Below are 26,420 nucleotides of genomic sequence, written 5' to 3'. Positions count from 1 at the left end.
CAGCTTACATTTATTTTCTGAAACATTCCTTGCATGCAATAAATGTCTATTGTCTCTCTCTCTCTCTCTCTCTCTCTCTCTCTCTTTTTCCCTCTTCTTGTGTGTGGGAGAAACAAGGAAATTCCAGAAACATTCTGCCTTCTCTGAGGCGTGATTGAGTCCCTCCGTTGGTGACTGTAACCGGCCTTAGCAGGACAGGCAGTTTTACAGTTGACTTCTTGCTTGCAATGCCTCAGTTTCTTCTCTCCAACTTAATGTGGCCATTTTATAGGCAGCACATGCGTCCTTGGTTGGAAGCTTGTCTGCCGTGGGTAGGTTTTAAGAAGGAATCTGGCCATTTCTCTGTGCTTTCCTTGTATCAGGGTGACGTCTCTACGGTTGCTGGAAAAGGGAAGTCCCGTTTCCTTTCCCTCCATCTCCCTCTCCCACTCTATCAGCTGGTTTCAGGTCCTGCACCCAGCGTAATCAGGGAGGTATTTAAACAGGTGGCAGTGACACCGTACAAAGTGGGAAGGAGCCCCCGTGGAGGAGGGAGGGTGCTGTGGAGTCCACCAGGGTCTGTGTCATAGCATGCAAATTAAACAGAAAAGCTCGCTCGGATTGCTCCCTTTGCAGTGGAACCTGCAGAGACTTTCCTTCTTCACACGTGCTCCCAGGCAGCTCTCTGACCCAGGGCACCCTCCCACCCCATGCTGGGATGGAACCAGGGCCTTGGGCATGCTAAATAAGCCTGTGCTCCACCACTAAGCTACATCCTCCCAGGGCATTTTTATAAAGTGAAAAACAGGGGCTTTACAATTTATGAAGCCAAAACAATTTGTCTTTTTCAACTGAATTTGGTGGGACTTGTTAGGATAAGCTGTCTACTTAACTTCAAACATTATAGTTCTAATTTTTTTTTCTTTTTTATAGGATTAGGTCGAAGAGCTGAAGACCTCTCTGCTGAGCAACATCGACTTGCAGTAAAGTAAGTGACCAGTGGGTTTTTGAGTCCTTTGCAAACCAGTATTTGGAGGTTGTCCTCAGTTTTGTAATATCTGTATATTAAGTCTATGATATGAACATCATATTGTTTATTTATCAAATCTCTTGATGGATACTTGGATTGTCCACCAGTCTTTGACTTTGACAAGCAATCAGTGATGAATAATCTTGAACATGGATTATTTATTTTTTTAACTTTAGTTTTTTAATTTGTTCTTTTTAGATATACATAACAGTAGAGTATATTTTGACAAATTATATATACATGGAGTATAACTTATTCTAATTGGAATCAAATTCTTGTGGTTGTACATGATGTGGGGTTTCCCTGGTCATGTACTAGTATATGAACATAAGAAAGTGATGTCCAATTTATTCTACTGTCTTTCCTGTTCTGACTCCCCTCCCTTCCCTTTATTTCCTTTTGTCTAATTCAATGAACTTGTGTTCTTTCCTTTCTCCCCTTATTGTGTGTTAACATCCCCATATCAGGGAGAACATTTGGTCTTTGTTTTTTGGGGATTGGCTTATTTCACTTAGCACGATATTCTCCAGTTCCATCCATTTACCAGCAAATGCCATTTCATCCTTCTTTATGACTGAGTAATGTTCAATTGTGTGTGTGTGTGTGTGTAACATTTTCTTTATCCCTTCATCTTTTGAAGGGCACCAGGGTTGGTTCCACAATCTAGCTATTGTGAGTTGAGCTGCTATAAATATTTGATGTGGCTGTGTCACTGTGGTATGCTGATTTTAAGTCCTTTGGGTATAAGCTGAGGAGTGGGATAGCTGGGTCAAATGGTGGCTCCATTCCAAGTGTTCTGAGGAATCTCACCTGGATTATTTTAAATGTGTTTCAGTCTAGATGCAGGGTAGATTCCCAGAAGCAGGATTGCCAGGTCAAAGAGTAAAAGGATCTTTAACATGTTCTGCAAGATTCTTTTTCACCCAAGTTGTTTTGTCTGCTCTGGAATTATTTTCCATGGGCATGTGTCTGGGGCCCTCACTGAACAGTGACTTGTCGACCCATGTCAGTGTGCCAGAGTCATGGGGAGAGGCAGGAAGTGGGGCAGGGAAACAGATCTGGGCTGGGGAGAGGAGGCGGCTGAGTGGGCTTTGGCCAGTGCAGGTGAAAGGGGTGGTGTGGAGGAAGGGAGCCCCAGGGTAGGAGAGCCACATGGACGTGGGGTGAGGAGGCCCCGGGGAGACTGGTGCTGCCAGGGCAGGTTATTTGATATCGGGAGCCCATGTTGAGAGCGGAGCGTGGAAGCTGTGGAGAACCTTCGGAGCTTCTGGTGGATCGGGTCTCCGCTACACACCTGGAGGTACCAGGAGGTGGGACATGATCACAGTGCTGGGTAGCTGGGGTGTTTCGGGATGACCTTTCTGTGATTCCCAGCTGCCCCTGGAGGCCTGGGCAGAGCCGTTTCCACCAGATTTCCTGCCACCTCTGGCCTGTTTAGGGCCTCAGGCCTGGATGCCAGCAGCCCTCAGATGTGGCCTCTAACACGCGGAAACCGATTCCACCCATCATTTGTTTTGGGTTTGTTTTGGCAGCCTGGAGGGGTTTCCCATTCCAGAGCATCTCAGTCAGCCCACTTTGGGCCAGGTTCTCACCCTGCCTTATGCTCATTACCCTCACTTTGTGATGCAGACAGATAAGGGTGATAGAGAAGAGCCTTTCTCAGCCTCCAGTAGCTTCCGCCCCCGCCCCAGCCCTGGGCAGTTCCAGCTGTGGCCAGCAGAGGGTGCCACGGAGCCCTCCGCCTGCTCTGACCACCTGCTTGGTCCCCTGGTCCTTTGAACAAGGTCACTCTCTTCCGTAGACTTTATAGCAAACAGCACCAGAGAGAGGTCTTGGCATATATAATAATCTACAGAGATAACCACTGTGTGACTTTATGATTTCCTTCTTTGCACATCCTGAAGAAAAGTTAAAGACTAAGGAGATTTCAACTTTTTAAAAATTTAAAATAAAAAAAAAGTTGGTGCTTTGTAGTTACAGATAATAAATGGGGCTCATTTTGACATAGTCATAAATGCATGTAACATGGTTTTCTCCATTTAAATCCTCAGTTCTATCCCCTTCTCTTCCTCCTCCCTCCTCCCTCCCCCTGTCCCGTATCAGTCTTCCTTTTATTTATTTTTAATTGGTTCATTATAGTTGTATGTAAAATTGGAATGCACTGTGATATATTCATATGAGCACGTAGCATAATTTGGTCAATTTTATTCCTCAGTTCTTCTCTTTCCCTCCCCTCCTCTCTCCACCTTGGTCCCTGCTTCTACTCTACTGTTCTCCTTTCTAGTTTTGCACGATCCCTTTTTTTATTCCTGCTTTCTCTCTGGCTTCTGCATATGAGAGAAAACATTCAACCCTTGACTCTCTGAGTCTGGCATGATGTTCTCCAGTTCCATTTACCAAAAAATGAAGTTTCATTCTTCTTTATGGCTGAGTAGATCTCCATTGTGGATGTAGAGCACATTTTATTCATCCATTTGTCTATCGATGGACACCTTGACTGGTTTCATAACTTGCTATTGGGGATTGTGCTGCTGTAAACATTGGTATGCATGTATCACTATGGTATGCTGATTTTAGTGCTTTGGGATAAATGTCAAGGAGTTGGGTAGCTGAGTCATATGGTGGTTCTGTCTTTTGAGACATCTCCATACGGCTTTCCAGAGTGTACCAATTTGCAGTCCCCCCAACAACGTATAAATGTACCTTTTCCCCACGTGCTTGCCAGCAGTGATCATGATGTGCATTTCTGATGGCCGCCGTTCTGACTGGGGTGAGAAGAAATCTCAGTGCAGTTTTGATTTGCATTTCCCTGGTTGCTAAAGATGTTGAATATTTTTTCACATATTTTTTGACCATTCATATTTCTTCTTCTGAGAAATGTCTCTTTGGGTCTCTCACCCACTTATTGAGTGGGTTAATAGTTTTCTTGGTGTTAAGTTTTTTGCGTTCTTTATATATGAACCCCCAGTTGAAAGAGTAGCTGGCCAAGATTCTCTCCCATTGTGTAGGCTCTCTTTATGCTCTTCTCTGTCTCCTTTGCTGTGAAGAAGCTCCTTCATTTAACCTGTCACTCTTACTGATTGTTGGCTTTAATCTTGAACTTCAGGAGTCTTATTCAAGGAGTTGGTGTCCATGCTAACGTGTTGGAGCGTTGCCTGTTCTCTTCTGGCAGTTGCACTGTTTCTAGTATAATTCTTAGGTCTTGGGTCCACTTTGAGTTCACCTATGTGCATGTTGAGAGGTAGGACCTAGTTTTATTCTTCTCCGTAGGGATATCCAGTTTTCCCAGCACCATTAAGGAGGCTATCTCTTCTCCCACTTATGCTTTTGGCACCTGTAAAAATCAGATGACTGGTTTTTTTTGTTTTTTGTTTTGTTTGGTGCTGAGGATTGAACCCAGGGCCTTGTGCATGTGAGGCAAGCACTCTACCAACTGAGCTATACTGGGGGACTGTTTTAAAGTAGATTTGCCTCTGTGCCTTCTGGTCTCTTCCACTGGTCTTCATATCTTCTTCATGCCGTCCTCTGCTGCTTTTGTTACTGTAGCTCTGAAGGACACTCTAGCTCAGGTACTGTGGTGCCTCCCTCCTCACTCTCGTTGGCCAGTATTGCTTTGGCTCTTCTGGGTCTTTTATTCTTCCATGTAAGTTTTAGGAACTTTTTTAGTTCTGTTAAGAATGACCTTGTTATCTTGATGGGGATTGTGTTGAGTTTGCAGACTGCTTTTTGTAATACGATCATTGTGATGTTGTTAATTCCACTATCCATGAATATGGAAGGTCTTTTCATCTTCTAAGGTCTTTTTCAGTTTCTTTCTTCAGTGTTTTATAATTTTCACTGTAGAGGTGTTTCACCTCCTTAGTTGGATTTATTCCCATGCATCTTATTTTTTTGAGGCTATTGTGAATGGAATGGTTTTCATGGTTTCTTTGACTTTTATGTGTTGATCATGCATCCTGAAACTTCACTGAATAGGAGTATCAGCTCTAGAAGTCTTCTGGAGGAGTTTTTTTTTTTTTTTTTTTGGGTATAGGATCATGTCATCAGCCAACAGAAATAGTTTGATTCCTCCTTTCCTATTTGTATCCATCCTGTTCTCTTCTCCTGCTTGATTGCTCCAGGAAAGGTCCCCTCACATATCATAATCCACAGAGATAACAGCTGTGTTTATTCTTTGCTTATTTGCACATCCTGGAGGAAAATCAAAGACTAAAGAGTTTTCAACTTTCTTCCTATTATTTTCACAGAGTGAAACCCTCTTTTTTGGAATACTTAAGTTACCTTCTCAATTTCATGAGTGTCATAGCTGGCCCTTGTAATCATTTCAAGGACTACGTAGCGTTCATCGAGGGGAGACATACCCACATGAAGTTGCTGGAAGTGACCTGGAAGCACAAAGGTTTCCATGGCTTGCCAGAGCCTTCTCCTACTGTAAGTCTTTAGTGCCACGTGTTGACTCAGAAGTCCAGAGAATACATTTGGCTGCGAGGGCTGACTCAATAATTGTTTTATTTAAAAAGACAGGACTGGGTGTAGCTCAGTGGGAGGGCATTTGCCCAGTGTGCATGAGGCCCTGGGTTTGATCCCCAGCACTGCAAAGAGGGGAAAGAAAAGCTGAACGGTTTACCAGAGAGCTTGGCTCATAACTTCCTCCCCATTTGTTTAAAATGCCAGCCTTGGTATTTATTTGCAGGAGTCCTCAGATTCAAAGGACTTAACTGGGAGTCAGGCACTGTAAATATTCATCCACTAATACCCTGTGGGAAGTGCCCTCAGTATACCATATTACAAATAGGAGCCTGTTTTTATGAGGTTGGAAACTGTATAGCTACAGAAGGACATTTTCCAGAATGTCAGAGAGATGAGGGCAACCTCATTTTGTCCAAAGGAATTAAAAAGTCAGCATGACTTAATTCCAGAACAGGCTATGCCTGAGCCATCCTGGAAGGCTGCAGCTCTCCGTTACCTGCCCACACACGGGCTCAGGTGTTCTCTCCCTGTCCCTGAGCCTCCATCCTCCTTGCTGGGGACTCAAGTCCACTTCCTGGGTTCTCATGGCTACAGAAGCAAAAGACCCATGGTTACTCCTTTCTGATGAAAGACCGTCACTCTGTGATGCTGTCCTCTTCTCTGACTTGTGATAATAAAACCACCCACCCTTTGTGGGTAGAACACGCTGAAGGAGGTTTCCTTCCATGCTGGACACGTGTGTCCTCCATGGCCAATGTGAGGACAGCTCTGCCGTCCGTCCACATGCCCTTGCTGAAGCTGACCTCGTACCTGGTCTTCTGAGTGCTCACTCTGGTTTCTCCCCTGTTTCAGGGAGCCGTGATACACAAGTTGTGCATCACGCTGGTGTCTCTCCTGTTGTTTCTGACACTCACCAAGACCTTCCCAGTCACCTGCCTTGCCGAGGACTGGTTTGTACATCAGGCCGACTTTCCGACTCGTCTCTGCTTCCTGTATGTCGTCATGCAGGCCTCAAAGCCCAAGTATTATTTTGCGTGGACGTTGGGTAAGTTCAGTGGAGTGGCCCTAAGTGAGTGTGGCATGAGACACGCTCCTCGGACGGCTCAGCCAGGATAGTGGTTTGGATCGGCCACTTCAAAGCCAGTCCAACACGTGATGGGAGGCTCTTGAGCCGGGCCATTTCTGACTTTCCAACATGGCACTCATCCCTCCCACCCTCCATGAACCCAGCCATCCACCATAAGGGAAAGCCAGTCCTGCTGTTGTTTAAACCCAACGTCATTAGCAGATGTCAAAACCTGGAAGCTTCTGCTTCCCCTAGTCAGACTTGGCATTGAGTACAGAGGGAAGTTAGGGGGAAATTCCAGAATAATCTGGCTTTCCTCTCGTGTTTCTGGATGGTATGTGATCCAGGATGCACGCCGAATTCATTTTGCCTCACACATGCTAATTTAGGCCTCACTTCTTTCTTTAGGAATATTAGCTTTATGTTTAGGTAGACACCAACTTCAAGTTTTTTACACTCTTTAAGGTAGAATATTCCATTTTATTTAGTTTTGTCAAACTTTTTTTTCCCCCTCCCTGTGGGGCAACTTGGTCAGTATTAAACTTTTATCTCTTTCTTTTCAAATGGTTTTTGGCAGGAGTTGTTTAAAGCTTTGCTAAAGTGAGCAATAAAGCTTCTGTACGTTGACCAAGGTTGGCGGACGGGTTGGATGGGCCCAGCAGCCAGCTCTCTCTCACTGCGGGAATCCTGTCAAGAGTGGAAGTTTCATGGTTTAGCTGGTACTTGATGTCAGAGAGCAGTGGTATGGCTTTTTAAGTCAAACAGAGCATTAAACTCACTTCCTGGGGGTCAGCACATGTCCCATGAATGAGGAGCAGCACTTGATTGAGACACTCTTCTCTTAGTTCATGCCTTGAATTTTATACCCCAAATTAAACTTTGCCAGTACCAAATTACCTGTTTTCATTTATTATTATTTTGGTACTGGGATTGAACCCAGGGGTGCTTAACCACTGAGCAACATCCCCAGCCCTTTAAAATTTTTATTTGAAATAGGGTCTCTCTGAATTGCTTAGGGCCTCCTTGCTAATTTGCTGAGGCTGGCCTCAAACTTGTCTCTTGTCTCAGTCTCCTGAGCTGCTGGGATTATGGGTGTGGGCCACTGCACCCACCTTTTTAAAAATTTTTGAGATAGGGTCTCCCTAAGTTGCTGAGACTGGCCTTGAACTTGTGATCATCCCAGCTCAGCCTCCCAAGTTGCTGGAACGGCAGGCGTGCACCACGATGCCTGCCCATTTACTGTTGTTTTATTGTGGTAAAATACATGTAAGATGAAGTCTGCTGTCTCAACCACCTTTGAGTGTGATTCGGTGGCGTGAAGTTCATTCACAGGGCCGTCCTGCCATTGCCACCATCTATCTGCAGACCTTTTTCATCTCCAGGGAGAGACTTTCCACCCATTCAACAATAATTCCCGGTTCCTCCCATCTGGATCACTTTAAGGACCAAATGCCCATGCCCAAGTTCAGTCCTGTGCAGCATCTCTGGACAGGCTGGCCAGAGCGCTCTGAGGCAGATCTCTCCTGAAATTTGCAGTGCAGGGCATTTTGCTTCTGATTACTTCCAGTTTGACTCAGCGGGTTGCTGAGCACCAGGCTTGGGCTGGGAGGAATTCAGAACTGGGTGAGACACCTTCCCTACCTCAAGATCAAGGCACTCTGGCGGGACATGGACATGGCCAGCAACCTGGCAATATGCATCCAGGGCTGTCCCAGTGTCAGGGCACAGAGACCACTATCCATAAGCACAGGGCCCCCTGCTACTGCGTTTTTTTGGGGGGCAGGGTGATGTACTAGGGATTGAACTCAGGGGCGCCTGACCACTGAGCCACATCCCCAGCCCTTTCTATTTTTATTTAGAGACAGGATCTTACTGAGTGTCTTCGGGCCTTGCTAAGTGGCTGAGGCTGGCTTTGAACTCGCCATCCTCCTGCCACAGCCTCCTGAGCTGGGATTACAGGTGTGCGCCACGGCACCTGGCCTGCTATTGCTGTTTTGTTTAAAAGGATGCTTTCTCTATTAGCTGGGCTTAGGACTCCTGGAGCACTGGGCATGCTTTTCTCTGTAAAGCAGGTGTTCGTGTTACCGAGAGTGCGCATGCACAGCAGAGAGTGGGTGCGTCTTCCCCCTTTTACTCTGTCCTCCCGCCCCACCTCCCTCCCTGGCCCCTTCCCTTCCCCTCTTCCTTCCACGCCCACATTTTGCGACCAGTGCTGGCGCCTCGAGGGGGAAAGAAAGGCCATTCTGTGGCCTCTTAGGGAAAGTCCGGCTTGGGGCAATTGCGCTCTGGGACTGGAGTGACAGGGATCAGGGGCACCTGCATCCTTTGTTGGGGATCCCGACTTTGGAGAGGGGGAGGACCCCTTCCCGGTGGGAGGACCCCTTCCCGGAGAGCCCTCCGGGTGGACTGGGCTCCCTCCCGCCTCCACCCACCGCCCCTTTTCCTTTATCTTGTCTGGTGCTTCAGTAGGAACGCGCCATTAATTTGCATAGCCTCTGTGTGAAGCGCGTCACAGTTGAGATTGCCCAGGCTGGTCTGAAATTAACCTTTGTATTATTTATGAATAAAGAAGCAATGAAGAGTGTATCAGGGAATATTTAAACTGCTTAACCGAATAATTGTTTGATCCAGCTCTTTAAAACACCATTTACATATAATTGATGTACTAATTATACACGATTATAAATTTAATCCTTCAAGCTGGCCTCTCGATGCATCTGAGCCGAGCCTTACTAGCTCTAGTTATTGTTTATATTGAAATAATAAAATTATTTTCTTTGGATTTAGGATACAGTTGTGGTTGTTTCCCCCCTACTCATTAGTGCTAATTAGAGAGCCCCAATTCCAGCCCAGCCTGTGTTCTGAGGATCCACACTCCAACCCAAGGGTGTTGAAATTAACGTATCTGTAGTAATAGGTGAGAGCCAGTTTTGGACCCATGTACTCAGAACCTATAACTGCGCTGGGACTGCTGCAGAATGCACTCTGCAGAGCGGGTACGTGGGACTCTGTCTCAGTGGGGCAGTTCTGAGTGGGGACTTGGAGTCATTTACCATCTGCCCTCAGCTTGGCTCTCAGCTGTTCAGGTGGTGTGTTGAGAGTCCTGGCATTTGGATTCTGGCATTGTTTACCCTCTGAGTAGTCTTAGTGGTCACCTAACATTAACCTCAGGCCCCTTCATAGCCCACCTAAGGGTGTCCGTAATGGTAACAATGGCACCTGGGCCTGGTGGCGCACACCTGCAATCCCAGCCACTCCAGAGGCCGAGGCAGGAGGATGGCAAGTTCAAGGCCAGCCTGGGCAACTTAGTGAGACCCTGTCTCAAAATATAGGACAAAAGGGGCTGTGGGGGTGTAGCTCCTGGTAGAACCTTTGCCTGCCGCGGGCGTGGGGGTGTAGCTCCTGGTAGAACCTTTGCCTGCCGCGGGCAGGGCCCTGGGTCCCCCCAGCACTGCAGGAGAAAACATGGTGGCCAACCTTGCTTGCGTGCTGCCTTGGGTCAGGCACTGCTGTCTGCACTCTGCACTCATTTTCATTTGATCCTTTCAACAGCCCTTGGAAGTCGGTGCCATTATCTCATCCATTTTCTACTCAGGGGATAGGTTTCTGGAAGTTAGCTCTCCAGGGCGGGCGCACAGTGGGCAGGCAGGTGAGCTGCCCTGCCCCACCTCTGCGCAGTGGGAGGGTTGGAGGAGTGCCGAGCCAGTGCTGTGATTGATTGCCCTGTCTGACCAGGGTGGCGGCCACGACATTGGGCGGCAGTAGGAGTTTGGGGATCGCTCGCTGTTGGGGTCCAGCCGCCAGCAGCCCGCTCTGGTCAGTGTCCCCGCAGGCTCCGGGGCTCTCCTCCCCTGAAGCCCGTCTCTGTCACTCACAGGTTTGTTTCCAGACTTCTGGCACTTTCTCATTTTCTTCGTCATCTTCTTTGGCTTTTAGTCATTTGGGGAGGATGATACCGAGACCCTTCCTTCTAAAAGAAGCCAGGTCACTTTTCAGTGGCCCGAGCCTCAGAGAAGCAACACCAATAGGCAGATGAAGCCTCACACAGGGTTTTGTCCGCCTCGGTGCCGAGGGTGGAACCAGGCCTGGCAAGGCGAGGCCGGCCCTCCCCACCGAGCCGCACCCCAGCCCAGGAGGGGTTGTTTTCTTAGGAGTAGCTCTCCCGAGGCCACCTAGGTTTGGAGGTGAACTTCTCTGAGCTCTCCTCCAGGTCTAAGGCTCCACAGTGCTGGGATTTAATGAGTTTGAGGATTATTTTCTTAAAGACTTCTCACCAAATTTGAAACAAGATAAATGGTCGTAGTCCTGAAAGTGTGCTAGTTCATCTGGTCCTACGGGGTTTCAAGCCACTTCCTGAGGGCATCCTCATGTCCACGCCCCGCAGTCCTCAGCGACCGCTTTGGTCCTCGGCCGGGTCCTGTGTTTCCTACCATCTCCTCTTCTGAGCGAAGCCCTGCTTTTCTCTCTCTTTCTCCCCAGGCGTCGGGTTGGTTAGGAGATCCTGCTGTTCACGTCTTCGTTTCGGTTCTTCGCTCCGATTCACCCCGCTGTTCCCCATCTTTGAGCGTCCACCATCTTTCCTCTTCGTAGGTGCCCGTGGATGCTAGGAGATGAGTGATTAAACATCAAGGTCACCAAGCAGCCAGATAGATTTCCTGCTTGGTGCTGCCAGATCCCTTGAATTTCTTGGGTCCTCTTCCTGGGAAATACCACCTCTCTCTCCACCGAATCAGACAAGTACGCGCATCTTTTCCAGCAGCAGTGTGCCTGCCGTTCTGCATCCTAACGTCTTGTTTTTAAAACCACAGCTGATGCAGTGAACAATGCAGCTGGCTTTGGGTTCAGTGGCGTGGATAAGGATGGCAAGTTCTGCTGGGATCTGCTGTCTAACCTGAACATCTGGAAAATAGAGGTGAGCGTGTGGCCCCGTAGTGCACCGCTGAACCCAGCTGTGGGCCAGGTGGTTTGCCTGGAGCGTGGTTTCCCTGAAGTTCTTCAGCAGAGGACGGAGGGAAGCCCGCTCTGGGAAGGCCAGGTCCAGCAGCCCCTGGACATGGTGCCTCTCTGATTTTCCCCCCTCCTGTTCCTTCGAAGATCCCTGCCTTCTTGATAGCTTCCCTGGTTCCAGGAAGAATGACGCCAGAAACCTGGAAGAGAGCCAGGACGCTCTTTCTGTTGTTTACATTCCCCTTCTTTCGGCTGGAACGTGCAGGGGTCGCGTCCTCTGGTTCATGCTCCGCTTGTTTCGGTGGCGTGCAGCCTGGGAGCTCCTGTGTTTAGATTTCAGGATTGCAAGTGTTTTCTGTGGTTCCTCTGGAAACAATCATCAGTGTTTTCTTTTAAAAAGAATTGTCATGGGCTGCGGTTGCAGCTCGGTGGTGGAACGCCCGCCTCGCACGTGTGAGGTGCTGGGTCCGATCCGCAGCACCGCATAAAAGTAAATAAATAAAGGTCTCAAAAAGTACAATAACATTATTTTAAAGATTGAAAAAATAAAGAACTGTCATGATGCCCAGCTTCCGGGCACTAGGTCCATGAGGTCTCCCTCTCTCTATTCTGGGACCACGAGGGTGTGTACGCATTCCTCATCACACATGGTGTCTCTCGGCCACCTCGCTCGTGATTTTCTTTGCTCTGCTATCATGAGGATGGTCAGCGGGGAAAGTTCCAGAGCCGTCCCTCGTCCAGCTGGTAGGACGTGGTTCTCAGCACCCCCGGCCATGTGGGCAGGCGGCTCCTGTCCTCTGTGAGCTTGGTGTTCCTCCCAACCAGGGCGGGCAGCGTGCCCGGGGAGAGCTTGGGCAGAGGGGCTTGGGCAGTGGTGCAGGAAGCCAGGCAGGTGTGGAGATGGATCGTCTTCCACCCACCAGAAATGAGCCCCAGAGTGCAGTGAGGAAGCCTTTCCTTCCCCTGGGACTCCCGGAGACCTGCCTTCCCAGGGGAAGGACTGCCTTTCACCCCACGGAACGTGGAGGGGTCTATGGGAAGGGTTGGGTTTCTATTTTCTTCTCCTTCTTGCTCTCCCCCTCTCCCTCATTCTTCTTATTTCTTATTTACTTATTTATTTTTAGCATAGCAGCATTGTTACTTTAAAAGGCAGAAGAGCAGGAGGAAGTGGAAGCACTTGTACCTGTCATCTAACTAAATGGCAGCCTGCATTCAGCTCACATTCCTGCTGTCAGTCAGATCCAACAAATGCTAACTGAGAGCCCACTAGGGGCAGAACACTCATTCTCAGATAGTTCTAGAGTGTCTGGGGCTTCTGTGGGCAGAGGGCCTTGGCACATGTGGCAAGAACATGACCAAGATCCGGGACTGGTTCTGAATGAGGAATAAAACTTTGCCCACCGGTTGTCTCCCGAGAGGCGGGAAGTGGCCCCTTCCCAGCGTCTTAAATGAACAGGTTCCAGCCTTCAGAACGACTCTCCCCATGTTTGGACAAGCCCCGTAGGTCATCTGTGACCTCCTCTTCTCTATTTAGACGATGTCGGAGAACGTTCGGGTGAGTCATGCTTCTGTGCCCCAAAGGATAGCCCTTTCACATGAGTGGCACGTGTTCGGGGCCACGGCCCAGGTTATTAGCTGTGTATTTATCATAAAAGAAAGCCAGAAGGAGAGAGGCGCATTGCCACGGTATCAGGTGTGGCCAAGGGGCCAAGGGAAACGTGGCGGCCTGATTTGGTTTAGGTCCCTTGCAGCTGTGCTTGTAGCATTTTCTGAGCCGTAGAAAAATGGGTAAGCAAAACCCCGTAGGGTTTTGAAATGAAAACGGAAGTCTAAGCACACGCCTGTCAGTCGGTCTGCCTGCCTGCCTTCCATCTTGCCTACCTTCCTCCCTCCCTTCCGCTCGCCTTCCCTGCCTCCGCGCTCCCTCCCAGCATGTCTCACCAGGCCTGTGGGTGGCCTGCACAGGATCTTCTGTGATTGATGAACTTCAACAGGGAAACCGACGCCCCCACTTCCTCTGGTCCTCCTTCATGTGTTCTGTGCTTTTTACCACTGGCCTTTGATTTGACGGTTTTTTTTTTTGAACGAGAAGACCCAGTCGATGGTTAATTTGGGGGCGTCTCTCCCCGGGAGGATGATTGACTTTCCTCGTTGTGGGTTGGGTGATATTTCCTTGTTTGCTTTTCTGCATTGTGATCCCTTCATGTGTAAAGCCTCTTTCTGTTCCAGACACAATTGGAAGCTCCTGGACTCTTGTAGCTCTTTATAGAATTAACTGCCCAGAGTGGCCTGGTTTGCACACGGCCCCAAATGCAAAGATGACAATTACATTTAAAATATCCCCACAAAGGTGTTGAATCCGCATGATCCCACTTCTCCTGTCGTGAATTCCTTTTTGGAGTATTTAGTTTTAAGATTCAGATGACTTAATTTTTTTTTTTTTTTTTCAATCAGAGCGGAAGGGAAGCCCACGAAATGTTCCTTCGGTTTTCCTATAATTGGAAAATAAATGTTGAGAAGAACGCAGATTTTGCGAGCCAAGTTTCAGCTGCAAGGTTGATCCTACAAACACCAGAAAATGTGCCTGCCAGGGGCTGCAGTCCATGGCTCTTGCCTGACAGCTGTCATTTTGAAATACCCCGTTGACTCTGCTGCCAAGGAAATTCTGGAGAGGACTTGCCGTGACTTGGGGTATTTTTAAAGCTAATCATAGGTGTTATTTTCTTCTTTCTAGACTGCCACCAGTTTCAAAATGTACTTAGAGAACTGGAATATCCAGACCGCTGCTTGGCTGAAGTGGTAAGGAAACAGAAGGAGCTTCCTGACTCATGCATGACGCTGGGCAGGCTTCAGGGGACACGCCAGGCCACGGCGGTCCTCTGAGTAGCAATGTCATCTGACACTTTGTGTTAATGTCTGTGCCCTGCAAATGAAAAAAAAGGAGAAATGTAGTGATTTGAGAAGGTCACAGTGTAACATTTATTTTCTCTCATACTACTGCCATTACTATGTGCCAGTTATTTACTCCTCAAATTAGCTTTGGGAGGTGTTGATCATTAGCCCCACTTTACAGATGAGAAAAGTGAAACACAGGTTACGCAACTCTCCCAAAGTCACACAGCTCATGAGTGACAGGTTTGAGCCCACGTGGCCTGTCGGCAGGCTCTTGGCCTCTGTGCTGTGTGGCTGTTACCTTAGGACACTCCGTGAGGTGGCAGGAGTGTTGTGACGGCACCAAAGCCCAGTGCTTGCTCTGCTCTTCCCCAGCATCGAAAACGTTAGGGTGGCCCATATATTTATGCTTTTTACTTTTCATTTTTGTTGTGATTTCTCTGTCCTTTGTTTCCCTATATGTTCCCAAATCAGAAGCAATCCTTAGATGGAACTTATGATAATGTCAGAGCAGGAAACTCCCCCAGTGAACTTGCCTGTCATACACGTGCAGGGGAGCGTTCAGACATGACCTTTCAAGCAGATTCCCTCTTTTTTGGGGGGTGGGGGCAGTTACCAGGGGCTGAACTCAGGGGCCCTCGACCCCTAAGCCACATCCTAGCCCTGTTTTGTATTTTATTTAGAGACAGGGTCTCACTGAGTTGCTTCGGGCCTCTCTTTTGCTGAGGCTGGCTGTAGACTCCTGATCCTCCTGCCTCAGCCTCCCCAGCCGCGGGGATTATAGTGCCTGGCAGATCCCCTCTTTTCGAGTGCAGCGTCTTGGGGCAAGTGGAGAGACGGTGTGTTGTGGTTCCTCCAAAGGACACTCGGGTGACGTTTTCTGAAAGTGGATCCAGTTGTTGACACTTTGGCCTTAGCAGCCTTGCTTTCAGTCCCCACTGGAGAGTCATCATGTGACCACTGTTTCTATGTAGTGGTCCCCATGTGCTGAGGTCTCCAGGAGTCCAGAGTTCTGAGGTGACCAAGCGTACTTGTGTCACATAAAAATTTGACAAAAGTGTTTAAAAATTTTTGAAAATAAAGTATTTCATTCATAAAAAAGAAAATACAAAGAATGAGAAACAAATACATAACCTACCTACTACTTATTTCAGGAAGAAATTTTACGAATGGGGTCTCAGTCTTGTGTTTATCTCCCTAAATGTGTTCTTTCTCCTCCGATGAAGAGGGAGCCGTCATCTGACTCCGGGTGTAAATCAGTTACTTTTGAATCGTCACTGAGGAGCTGTTGATAACTGAATTTCTGTTTCATTTTTTATTTGGTCCTCTCATTTGATGAACTCTGTGGGGGCTTCCCTAAGAGTGTCATTGGCTATTCGTAGATGGGGTTTGGAGGGGGGATCCCCTATCACTTTGTCAAGAGCTAAAGGTCTCCAGGGTCTTTGTGGACATTATCTAGATGACAGTATCCCTAACCTGAAAAGCTGAAATCCAAAATGCTCTAAAACCTGACACTTTTTTAACATTAATATGATGTCACAAGTGGAAAATTCTGAACCTGACCTCAAGTGACAGCTTGCGGTCAAAACATAGGCACATTAAAAATACTGTATGGAATTACCTTTGGGGTATGTGTGCAGGGTGTCTAGGAAGCAGATCGATGTTGTGTTTTGACTTGGGTCCCGTTCCCAAGATGACTCACGGATGTGCAGATATTCTAAAATCTGAAAACTTGTGGAATCCAAAATAATTCTTGGGATATTTAACCCGTGTCACTCTTGAAGGCAGATTCCTGGGTCCAAATCTGATGGACAAGTGAGGTCTGAGCAGGTCATGTGACTGGCACGTTGATTTTTGTGCTAGAGTCATTGCCTAGAAAGATGGAGAGACTGAGTGAGGACATTTCTCAGGACCCTTGGCCTGATTCCAGAATTTTCTATGCAATGACCCTCACTTAAGTTCCCCCAGAGGATTAGACCATGGTTGGAAGCAGCTCCATTAAGGCAGGAACTCTTGCTCAGACCTTCATTAGGGTCCAGGCCATTTGTCTGTGGAGGTCGGACATTTAAAATATCCAGTGCCTGAGGCGTAGATGGCTTGGCTGGTAGTGCTCAGGGGACCCCAGAGCGACACAGGCTTTGTGGTTCTTTGCAAGACCCTGGACAGTGTGATCCCAGCTCCCATCAGAAAGGGACAGGAGGCTTCTGCAAGGCCTGCCCCAGGGAGCAGCGGGGCCACCGAGGGTCTGTGTGCTCCCTCTGACCGCTTCCCTCCTCTCTTCGCAGCGTCTGCTATGAGCGGGTTCCCTGGTGCCCCACGGTGCTGACCTTCATCCTCTCCGCTCTGTGGCATGGCGTGTACCCTGGGTACTACTTTACCTTCTTAACTGGAGTCCTCGTCACGTTAGCAGCCAGGGCGGTAAGCATCCTGTGGGTGTTGGGCCTTCCCTGTAGCAATCTGATGCTTGTATGTTTGTTGGAATCTTTTAGGTCCGAGCAAGAATTGGGGGCGAGAGGGGCCGTGGGAGTGATATTTTGGAAAGCCAAACGATATACAAAAATCCTCCCATGAGAGAAATTCTTCAGTGCACAGGAACCTGTGATCATTGCAAAAACAACCATTTTATTTTGGTGTCCTTTACAGAGGGTTTTTGTAAAACAAAAGGAATTTTAGGAGCAATATTTATTACCTTAAGAGATGAACACATTTTTAATCATTAAAGGCTGTGAAGACATAGTCTACTAATTACGGATGTTGATGATTATTAATTAATGTAGGCTCAGTAGGACTTCACTTTGTTTAGATCCTACTTAATTTAACGTTTTATTATCCTAAGTCTAGAGATAATTCACAGGGGTGGTAAGACAGCAGCCACAGGAGCTGTACCTTTTGGAGACTCACCTCGCCTCTGTGGTCTCCAGTCTGATCCAGTTAACTTTGTGTAAAATTCTTTGTGAATTTCGCAAATTGAATTCTGTTTTTGAAGACATTATTTTTTTATAGCTGGACATGATGCCTTTATTTTATTTATTTTTATGTGGTGCAGAGGATTGAACCTAGTGCCCCACACTTGCGAGGCAGAAGCTCTGCTACTGAGCTACAACCTCAGCCCACAAATTGAGTTTTTGTGGGTCCTTTGAGGAGCCTTTCGTTTGTCCTAGATTATTCCTGCAATTTGCTTATTAGAAAGCCAGGTAATAAAAGAATGAAAAATGTGATCGTCTTCCAAGAAGATGAACGAATATAGAAGTGATTGCAATTCCAAGTGCTTTCATGGCCAAAGACAGAGGGTTGGATTTGATTTACTTTCAGCCCTTGATCATGAGGGTGGTCTTCCTTGCTTCGGATGCCAGGACTGTAAGTGACATTTGTCGCACTGTACTTTAGGTGTGAATTTCAGAGCCCTGGTAGAGCGATAGTCGCCCCTTCTTCAATTCATTCATTCTGCGAATCTGTCAGGAGCCACACCACGGGGCCAATCAGCATCACAGGTGCCAAGTCATCTCAGTTAGCTTGACATTTGCCTGAGGACTTCCTGCTTTGGTTGGGTGGAAGCTTGTTAGGTCCACATGTAAAGAAGGCAGATAGCTGACTGCAGTTTGCTGATTGAAATACCTTTAAAACTAAATGCATATTGTACCTATTTGTACATGACAAACAGGACGGATGTTTTCCTTTCTCCCATTCATAATATAGCCACTCAGATTATGAAAGAAACCTAGAAAACAGATGACCAGAACAAACTAGGAAATAAAGGTCAGAGCTTCCTTTGTTAATGTAAGCACCCCCAAAATAGTAACTGTGTTTACTATTAGAAATAGTAACATCACCCAAAGCAAACAACTCGGGGACAGTGTAGAGGTTTATTGACAAGGTGTGCGTCACAGAATTGTTTGTAATAGCAAAAGAGGCAGTGAGTAGACAAGCTGACTTTTTCATAATTCACATAAAATTATAATGGAGATGACTATTTACTGACATTGGAGAAAGTTCATGGTAGATAATTAAATGAAAAAAGTTCATGATAGATAATTAAAAAATATTAATGCCACTAAGAATAGAAATGTGGATACGTATAAATAGAAAAATCTTTGGAGAGCTATGTGCCCACATTTTAAATTTTATTTTATTTTATTGTTTGGGTACTGTGAATTGAACCCAGGGCGCTTGACCACTGAGTCACATACCCATCTCTTTTTTAATATTTTATTTTGAAACAGGGTCTCACTGGGTTGCTTAGTTGCTGAGGCTGGCCTCAAACTTGCAATCCTCCTGCCTCAGCCTCCTCTGCCACTGGGATTACAGGTGTGTGCCACCACACCCAGCTATGTGCCAGATTTTTTTTTTTTTTTTTTTTTTTTTGGGTGCTGGGGATTGAACCCAGGGCCTTGTGCTTACAAGGCAAGCACTCTACTGACTGAGCTATCTCCCCAGCCCCTGTGCCAGATTTTTTAATGGTGCTTTTTTCTTAGGGAGGTGTTAAAAAAGGATTTTTTTTTTTTTTCTTCGTTGTTTCTTGTCTTTTTCTACAGTGAACCTGCATTTTCTTGTTTTTAAGTAAGGAAGGCCATCCTGGTATCCTTAGTTGAAAGGAGGACTCCCGTGGTTGGTTATTTTCTGCTGCTTCTGTTCTGCTGGAGTAAAAGCTCTTTTGCTCCCCCCCGCTCCTTGACTTGCAGGTGAGGAACAACTACAGGCATCACTTCCTTTCTTCCAAAGCCCTCAAGTGTGCGTACGACCTGGTGACCTGGGCTGCCACTCAGCTGGCCGTCTCCTACACGGTGGCTCCCTTCGTCCTGCTGGCCGTGGAACCCACCCTCCGTCTGTACACGTGAGTTCTCTGCGGCCGTCTGGTGCCTTGGTCGGTTTTCTGTGCTTAACGTAGGCTCAGGTAAGTCACAGCAATGAAGAGGGACTGCACCGGATTCCTAAGTGACCCAGGCTGGACGATGCCACGGGCGCTTCAGAGGAAGCGCCTGGTCCAGGATACCAGCCTGCAGCGTGGGCACCTGCAGGGACGGTTGCCGGGGATGCCTTCAGCGTTCACGGTGTCAGCCCGCAGCCATCGAGGCAGGGCAGTGTGAAGGGACCGATCCAGCGAGAGGGCCACTGGGCGAGCGTTCCGCCTCCTCTGCTCTTCCTGGGGAGCGAGCATGCTGGCCACCACGGGGAGTTCCCAGGGCGGGAGCCGGGCACTGCCTGCCGACGCTGCTGGCTCGCCGAGTAGACCGTGGCAGTGGTCAGTGTTCTTGGTGAGGTGCTGGTTCTGGTGGGGGTGCATGGGGGATTCGTGTTCCCGATGCCTTCTATGTGGAGGGGTGTGTGGGACTTAGGGTTGAGAGGGAGGCTCACACCGGAGACCCGAGGGCTTCAGGGAGTCGGGCCCTCCTTCCAACACCTGTTCTGCAAATGCACTGCAGACCTGTAATTGCTAACTTTTCTTGTCTTACACTGACGTTTAATTGGTTGTGTTTTTCCACTGTTGTGAAATGGTTGAGCACATAGTCTGGAAAACTTCCTGTGTGACCTCACCATGAAAAGAGGCTGAGAATAGAATCCGCCCTGAGTGTGATTATTGGGACTGTCCTTCGAATTGAAGGAGGAAGACTTGCAGAGTTCAGGCCAGGACCTGGCATGTGGCTTGAACTTGATAAGTGCTTCTCGTGTCATCTGACGAGTAGCACAGGCTACTCAGGTTCCATTTTGAACATAGCATGGTTACAAAAGAAAGCAACCTGGAAAAAAAGGAATACAGTGCCATTGTCAGGGCTCAGAAAATGACACCTCCAGCTTTGATGCTTTGTCATTCAGAATGCTTTGAACTAATGGAAGACCAAGGTCTCTCTGCAGCCCCTACCCTGACCCCAGTCTCTTGCCCGTCTTTTCCCCCTGCAAAGTGCAATAAGGGGCTTTCTCTGAAGTTTCCCTATCTATGTAAAGGCTGGGCTCTCCAGAATAATAACTTGCAAGAAAAAAGACTACAGTTGACATACATCCAGCATGCAGGCAGACTTTGTCCCAGATGGTTGCCTGTTATTAGGGCCCATTCTCCCCTAAAAATCATTTGTTCTCCCTCTGGAACTGCCTGCAGCTCCCACTTCTCTCTCTCCAGTGAAGAGGATATTTAAGCTTCAACCATCTGGCCCTTGACATGCTTCATGTGACCCCATGCACAGTGCATATAATAAGTCTGTTACCCCTATCTCCTGTTAATCTGCCTGTTTTCAGTTTGTTTCTGCAGACACAAACCCTGCTTAAACACATCTTATTTGTGAGCTGGGGATTTCCTGGACTGGTTAGGAATGGATTGAAGAAATTTTTACTGCCCAGTACATGTATGAATATCCAAAAGTAGGATGCTTTCCTTAAGGTTATAGGAAAAGAAGGCAGAGGGAACTGTACAGCACTCATCAGTAAAGTCTCTTCTGCTACATGTTTCCAAGATATTAGTCAGGTGGTGAGAAGTCACCTTGGTATGACATGGAAGGTGTGCTGGGTCATGCATAGTGTCCCTAGAATGCCAGGAGAGTAGGAAGAGTTACAATCTCCAGCCAAACCAGAAGCCCTCAGTTCAGCCGCTGCAGAGGTAGGAGCCACGTTGGCTCTGGTGGAGGAAACTTGACTTGAGCACCTTCACTGGAGTCCCCTGGAGAGCACACCCTCCATGCCAGCCCTCTGTGCTTGGCGGGCTTTACCTCTGTACCCTCGCTGGGCAGCCCTGGGTCCCAGTTACATTTTCCTTACATCGGACCCTCAGTTAAGCCAGCAAATACCCTCTTTGGCTTTGCATTTTTAACACCCCAGAAGTGGTCTTCAGTCCCAGGGAGCTGTCTGCTTGGGTTGTCCAGGGTGTTGCCATGGGTGTGAATTGTTCTGGTCAGCTCTCTGGTCCTAGGTGTTGAGTTGTCTGCATGTTAAGGACAGGATTTCCCCCCATGAGCCTAGTATCCTAATCACACAATCCTGCGAGATTTTTCAGGAATATATTTGTCATGTTACTGCAAAAATGTTTGTGTTCGATGGAGCCTCACTTAATACCTGTGGCATGCTGGACACCGCGCTGGGAGCTGGGGCTAGAATGCCAGACATACAGAAAAGTCATTCCTGCCCCGTGGAGGTGACAGCCTGATGGGAAAGATAGATAAGGGTTGGCGGATTGATAAACACGCCTGAGACTGTGCTCTGGGTGAGCAGCACAAAGCGCCAGGGGTTTGCCTAACAGGAATCTGACTCAGCCTGGGTGGAGGGGCGGCTCTGGGGGACGTGGCATTTGAGCTGGGTCCTGGGGGCCACGCAGGGGACCGAAGCTTGGGTGTGAGAGCGCCGAGGGTGAGGCGGGCTCTGTGGGTCGTGCTTCTGAGATGGGAACAGCATGGAGGAAGCGCCAGGCCGTGAACTCCAGAGAAACACCGACGTGGGCCGAACATGGACTTTGAAGTGAGCAGTGGTGGGCTGGGAGCACGAGGGTGGCTGTCCGTCTGCCCTCTTACCCGTGAGACTCAGAGAGGGTGCGCATCACAAAACTCACACAGCAACCAGGAGTTGGCTCCGAGTCTCCTGCTTTTAATTGCAAGATCAGCAGTGTAATCACTAAAAATTTCCTGAGGAGAAGCTATTTTGGAAGCAAATTACTGCTTGCAGATCGAAGTAAGTTAAAGACATGTTTGTGATAACATGCATTTAACCAACTAAAGCAATGCTAATTCCTGCACTTAGGCAGAATCAAATTGTTGTCAAGCAGCTTTCCATTCCTTTAAAAAATAACCTAAGATATGTTTTAAAACACCTTTGTTTAGGATAAAACAATTTTTTTTTTTTGCCAGTTGAGTCCATTGGAGTTGCTCTAACGTCATGTTATCTGCATATATAATAACACATGTAGTACATACTGCATGTGCAGTTTCCTCTCTGGATCTGTCTGTCCAATAGAAGCTTCTATGATGACTGACATCACTTTTCTCTGAGCATTGGATGCCCCATATATTAGCCACCACCACGTGTGGCCATTAGGCATTTGGTATGTGGCTAGTGACTGAGGAAAGTGAACTTTCAATTTCATCCAGTTTTTAAAAAAAATGTTGTTTCAGATGTTGATGGACCTTTATATTATTCATTATTTATATGCAGTGCTGAGAATCGAACCCAGTGCCTCACACATGCTAGGTGCGCTCTACCACTGAGCCACAACCCCAGCCTCAGTTCCGTCCAGTTTTAACAGCCACATGTCACCTGTGGCCTTGGTAGGTTGATTGCACCGCAAAACGTGTTTTCAGAATCTCTTGAGAATCTGAATCTGGTGAAAGAGTCAAAATTTCCAGCCTGTCAGGGAGGAAACCTCGCTGCTTCTGGATGTGCGCCTCCCTGGGGCTCACTGCTGTCACTGGCTGCCAAGGACAGCTGTCCACTGCCTGTTTATTGCCTGCCTGCATCGCTTAGCATCCAGGTCCCTCATGTGCTTCATGTTTGTGTCTAGTCCGCCTTTGGTCTAGAGTGACCTCAAAGTACAACTTTGAATTTCTCAACTTTTTTCCTTTGTGCTTCGTTGTTTTTTTTTGTTTTTTGTTTTTTGTTTTTTTTTTTTTTTGTTACCGGGGATTGAACTCAACCCCTGAGCCACATCCCCAGCCCTTTTTTGTATTTTATTTAGAGACAGGGTCTCACTGAATTGCTTAGTGCTGGGCTTTTGCTGAGGCTGGCTTTGAACTTGTGATCCTCCAGCCTCCTGAGTTGCTGGGATCACAGGCGTGGCCACCATGCCTGGTGCTGAACTTTTTTCCTTTGAATTGTCAGTGAGCCCTAAGTTTAATGAACACTTGACTGTATGATGATTGAACCCAGGGGTGCTCAACCACTGAGCCGCATCCCCAGCTCTTTTTTGTATTGTATTTTGAGACCGGGTCTTTCTAAGTTGCTTAGGGCCTCGCTAAATTCCTGAGACTGACTTTGAACTCACGATCCTTCTGCCTCAGCCTCCCAAGCCGATGGGATTACAGGCGTGCACCACCATGCCTGGCCACTTGACTGTATTACTAGCCACTTGACTGTATTACGAAAGAAACTTTCTGTGAAATCATTTTGAAAATATAAATACTCATACAGTAATTTGTCTTGAATTAGATAACACTTTCTTAAATTCAGTGTGTAAGAATGTTAGGATCTGGGAAGAAATTTTGCAGATAGCAAACTCAGCAATTTAGCGAGGCCCTAAGCAACTTAGCAAGAAAGATTGTTGACTCATCACCATTCTCCCAAGGGAGCGCATAGAGGGTTAATGTCTTTTTGTAGATCCCAGTTTAATGCTGCATACATTTTTTTCTGTTACTTTCTTTTTTCTTTTTTTCTTTTGGTGTGGTACTGGGGATTGACCCTGGGGTGGGTGCTTCACCATTACCATTACCAACCCAGCCCCTCCTATTTTTTTTTTTTTTTTTAATTTTATTTTGAAACAGGTTCTTACTAAGTTGCTTAGGGCCTCACTACATTGCTGAGGCTGGCCTTGAACTTGGAATCCTCCTTCCTCAGCCTTGTGAGCTGCTGGGATTATGCACCACCATGCCTAACTAATGCTTCATGCATCTTGAACAGTAAATGTTTATTAAAACATTAAATGAATGAAAATCTATTACTGCTCTTGACTAGTCTGCAAACCATTTTAGGGAGATTTCTCTTGCTAAAGGATCGGGCAATTGAGGGCATATGTGCCTTCTCTGGTCTCATGTGCCTGACATTCTACTTACCAAAACTAAGGAATGATACACAAATCACTGTTTCCCTGCTTCTTCCAATACTACATCTTTTGACTCTTAAGAAAACATTGGGGAGGAGGGCATGTGGGTGTATGCCTATAATCCCAGTGACTGGGGAGTCTGAGGCAGGAGGATTGTGAGTTCAAAGCCAGCCTCAAAATTTAAAAATAATAAAAAGGGCTGGAGATGTAGCTCAATGGTTAAGCACCCCTGGGTTCAATCCCTGGTACCAAAAAAATTTTTTTAAATAAAAAATAAAGGCACTCATGAGAGAAAGCGCACATTCCAGCATTCCAAATGGATCCAGAATAGTTATGCTAATATGGGCTATTTCTAATTACATGCATTTATTGATACGCTGTGTCCAATAAATATCAGTATCTACGTCGTGCACACTGCTGAATGATGTGTTTTTGCAATGAAAGTCAACAAAATCTAACGTAAAACTTGCTCCTTACTCATTTGGATGAAAGTTGTTTTCAGGATTATAGACTAGTTTTCAAAATCAGAATCCTTCCGGTTCACAGGACACGCAAGAAGAACCCCTCACTCTTAGGAAGAACATGCGGGTGAAAGCATTCGTTGTATTTGTGTTTGGGTTGGAGTTTGGCCTTGTGCATTTTGAACATTGAGGATTTCTGGCTGATGGGGCTAATTCTCTTGGTCTGCTTACCATGTCAGTGGGGCAGTATGACGCTTGTCTGCCGCTGGGCTGGTGCTCTGCACTGCTTTGAGGGGTAATCTGAGGGGTGGTCAGGGCAAGCTGAGCAAGCTCATGGACCCCCTGAAAGCAGCGCCTCCACTCGCCTACTGAGGATGAGGTGATCAGGTGATAATTTCCCATTTATGTCCTTGGAAACATAATTTTTGTGTGTTTTTATTCCTAGGTCCATGTACTTTTACTTACACATCATAAGTCTCCTGATAATACTTTTTCTGCCAATCAAACCACAAGCTCATATTCAAAGGCAGCCTCAGACCACAAATTCTGTTAATAAGAAGAAAGCAGACTGATACCTCCAAGAAAGCCGAACAAGTAAAATCGCAAAGCATTGGAAAGACCACGAAAGGGCTCCAGGGCTCTCCTGTGACTCAGAGGCTATGTTTACATGCGTTTTTTTTTTTTTTTAAACTGCAGGGAATCTTTTTCTGAAGCCTTTTTGTCCGTTTGGATTGGCCGTGTGCGGTTTATTTGTTTGGACATTTTCCAGGACCTGTCGTGGCGTGGAGGTGTGGAGACAGTCTGTTCTGGGCCACCGGGTCTTGCTTTTCTGACATGGTTTTCATCTGCTGAAGTCTGGGTGCTGCATGAGGCTGTGGCTTCGGAAGTCAGAAGGAGGTCGCTGAGAAGGTGTCCTAGACGAGGCCAGCCGTGGCTGTTCATCGGAAGCTATGACCCCTTTGACGTGTGACGCTGTTGGTTTGTGGATACAGTGACTACACTCAGAAGACCCCAGAGGAGAGGGATCATGGAGAGGGGTTTTCAGGTACTGAAAACTCTGCAAGCCAGGATTACCCCTGAAAATGTGGATGGACTGGGGTGCCCTCGGAGAGGCTGCATGTCCCCCAGGAATGTAACCTTTTCCCTTCTCTTTTTCTGAACTGAGCCGAGATTGGACTTGGGCGCCTCTCCTGCGGAGGGGGCTGCTGTTTCCATTTCACATGCACTGCTTTTAGGATGGCCCCAGGAGACCCCGAGACTCCGTCACAGGTAGCCGAACACCCTCTGAAGAAATCTCTTTAAAACAAAATTTAAACTTACACAGGAGTTTGGTAAGAAGCAGAAGATGTTTCTCTCTTCTCCCCTCATTTCATGGAGGTGTTAATGACCGTGGCCTTGACATAGGCAGGGGCTGATTTTCATTTTTCCAGTTTCATAGCTGATTAAATCCAGCTTTGTTTTAGTTGACTTATCATATTGGAAAGCAGAAATTTAAAGACACTTTTCTATCTTTGTTATGAATGCACTGTGGCTCCTTTTGGGGACTACTATTGGGTGATATTCTATGTGGGAGAAGGAACATGCTATTAAATATTGTGGAAAATAATGATGATAATAATAAAATATATGCTGCAATGATGTGCCTTCAATCAAACAGCTTGGGAGGAGAAAATTTGTTCAAATCAGATAGTAAAAATTAATTTCTCACTGAATAAATACTATGTTTCTGTATAAAGAAAATGTTTCTGAATGTGTTGCTTTTTCTTTGAAAGACCGGGTATTCAGAAGTGTGTGTGTGTGTGTGTGTGTGTGTGTGTGTGTGTGTGTTTAATAAATGTGCCCAAAGTT

At 47.0% G+C, this 26,420-nt stretch overlaps 1 protein-coding gene across 1 annotated transcript in view; it reads left to right on the top strand.

Annotated features, from left to right (window-relative positions):
- Positions 1 to 26,210, top strand: part of MBOAT1 (membrane bound glycerophospholipid O-acyltransferase 1) — an 86,764-nt gene extending 60,554 nt beyond the window's left edge. The window contains exons 6-13 of the mRNA XM_079148324.1: positions 913 to 967; positions 5,257 to 5,440; positions 6,332 to 6,524; positions 11,354 to 11,457; positions 14,227 to 14,291; positions 16,670 to 16,802; positions 19,064 to 19,215; positions 25,018 to 26,210. Coding sequence (XP_079004450.1) covers positions 913 to 967; positions 5,257 to 5,440; positions 6,332 to 6,524; positions 11,354 to 11,457; positions 14,227 to 14,291; positions 16,670 to 16,802; positions 19,064 to 19,215; positions 25,018 to 25,144 — 1,013 coding nt within the window. The 3' untranslated portion in view covers positions 25,145 to 26,210. The remainder of the gene's footprint in view (positions 1 to 912; positions 968 to 5,256; positions 5,441 to 6,331; positions 6,525 to 11,353; positions 11,458 to 14,226; positions 14,292 to 16,669; positions 16,803 to 19,063; positions 19,216 to 25,017) is intronic.
- Positions 26,211 to 26,420: the final 210 nt, after the last annotated feature.

This window comes from Sciurus vulgaris, assembly GCF_902686455.1.
Source record: "Sciurus vulgaris genome assembly, chromosome: 7".
Lineage (NCBI taxonomy): Eukaryota > Metazoa > Chordata > Mammalia > Rodentia > Sciuridae > Sciurus > Sciurus vulgaris.
The sequence above is the reverse complement of the archived record's forward strand: the minus strand, read 5'-3'. Positions and strand labels throughout refer to the sequence as shown.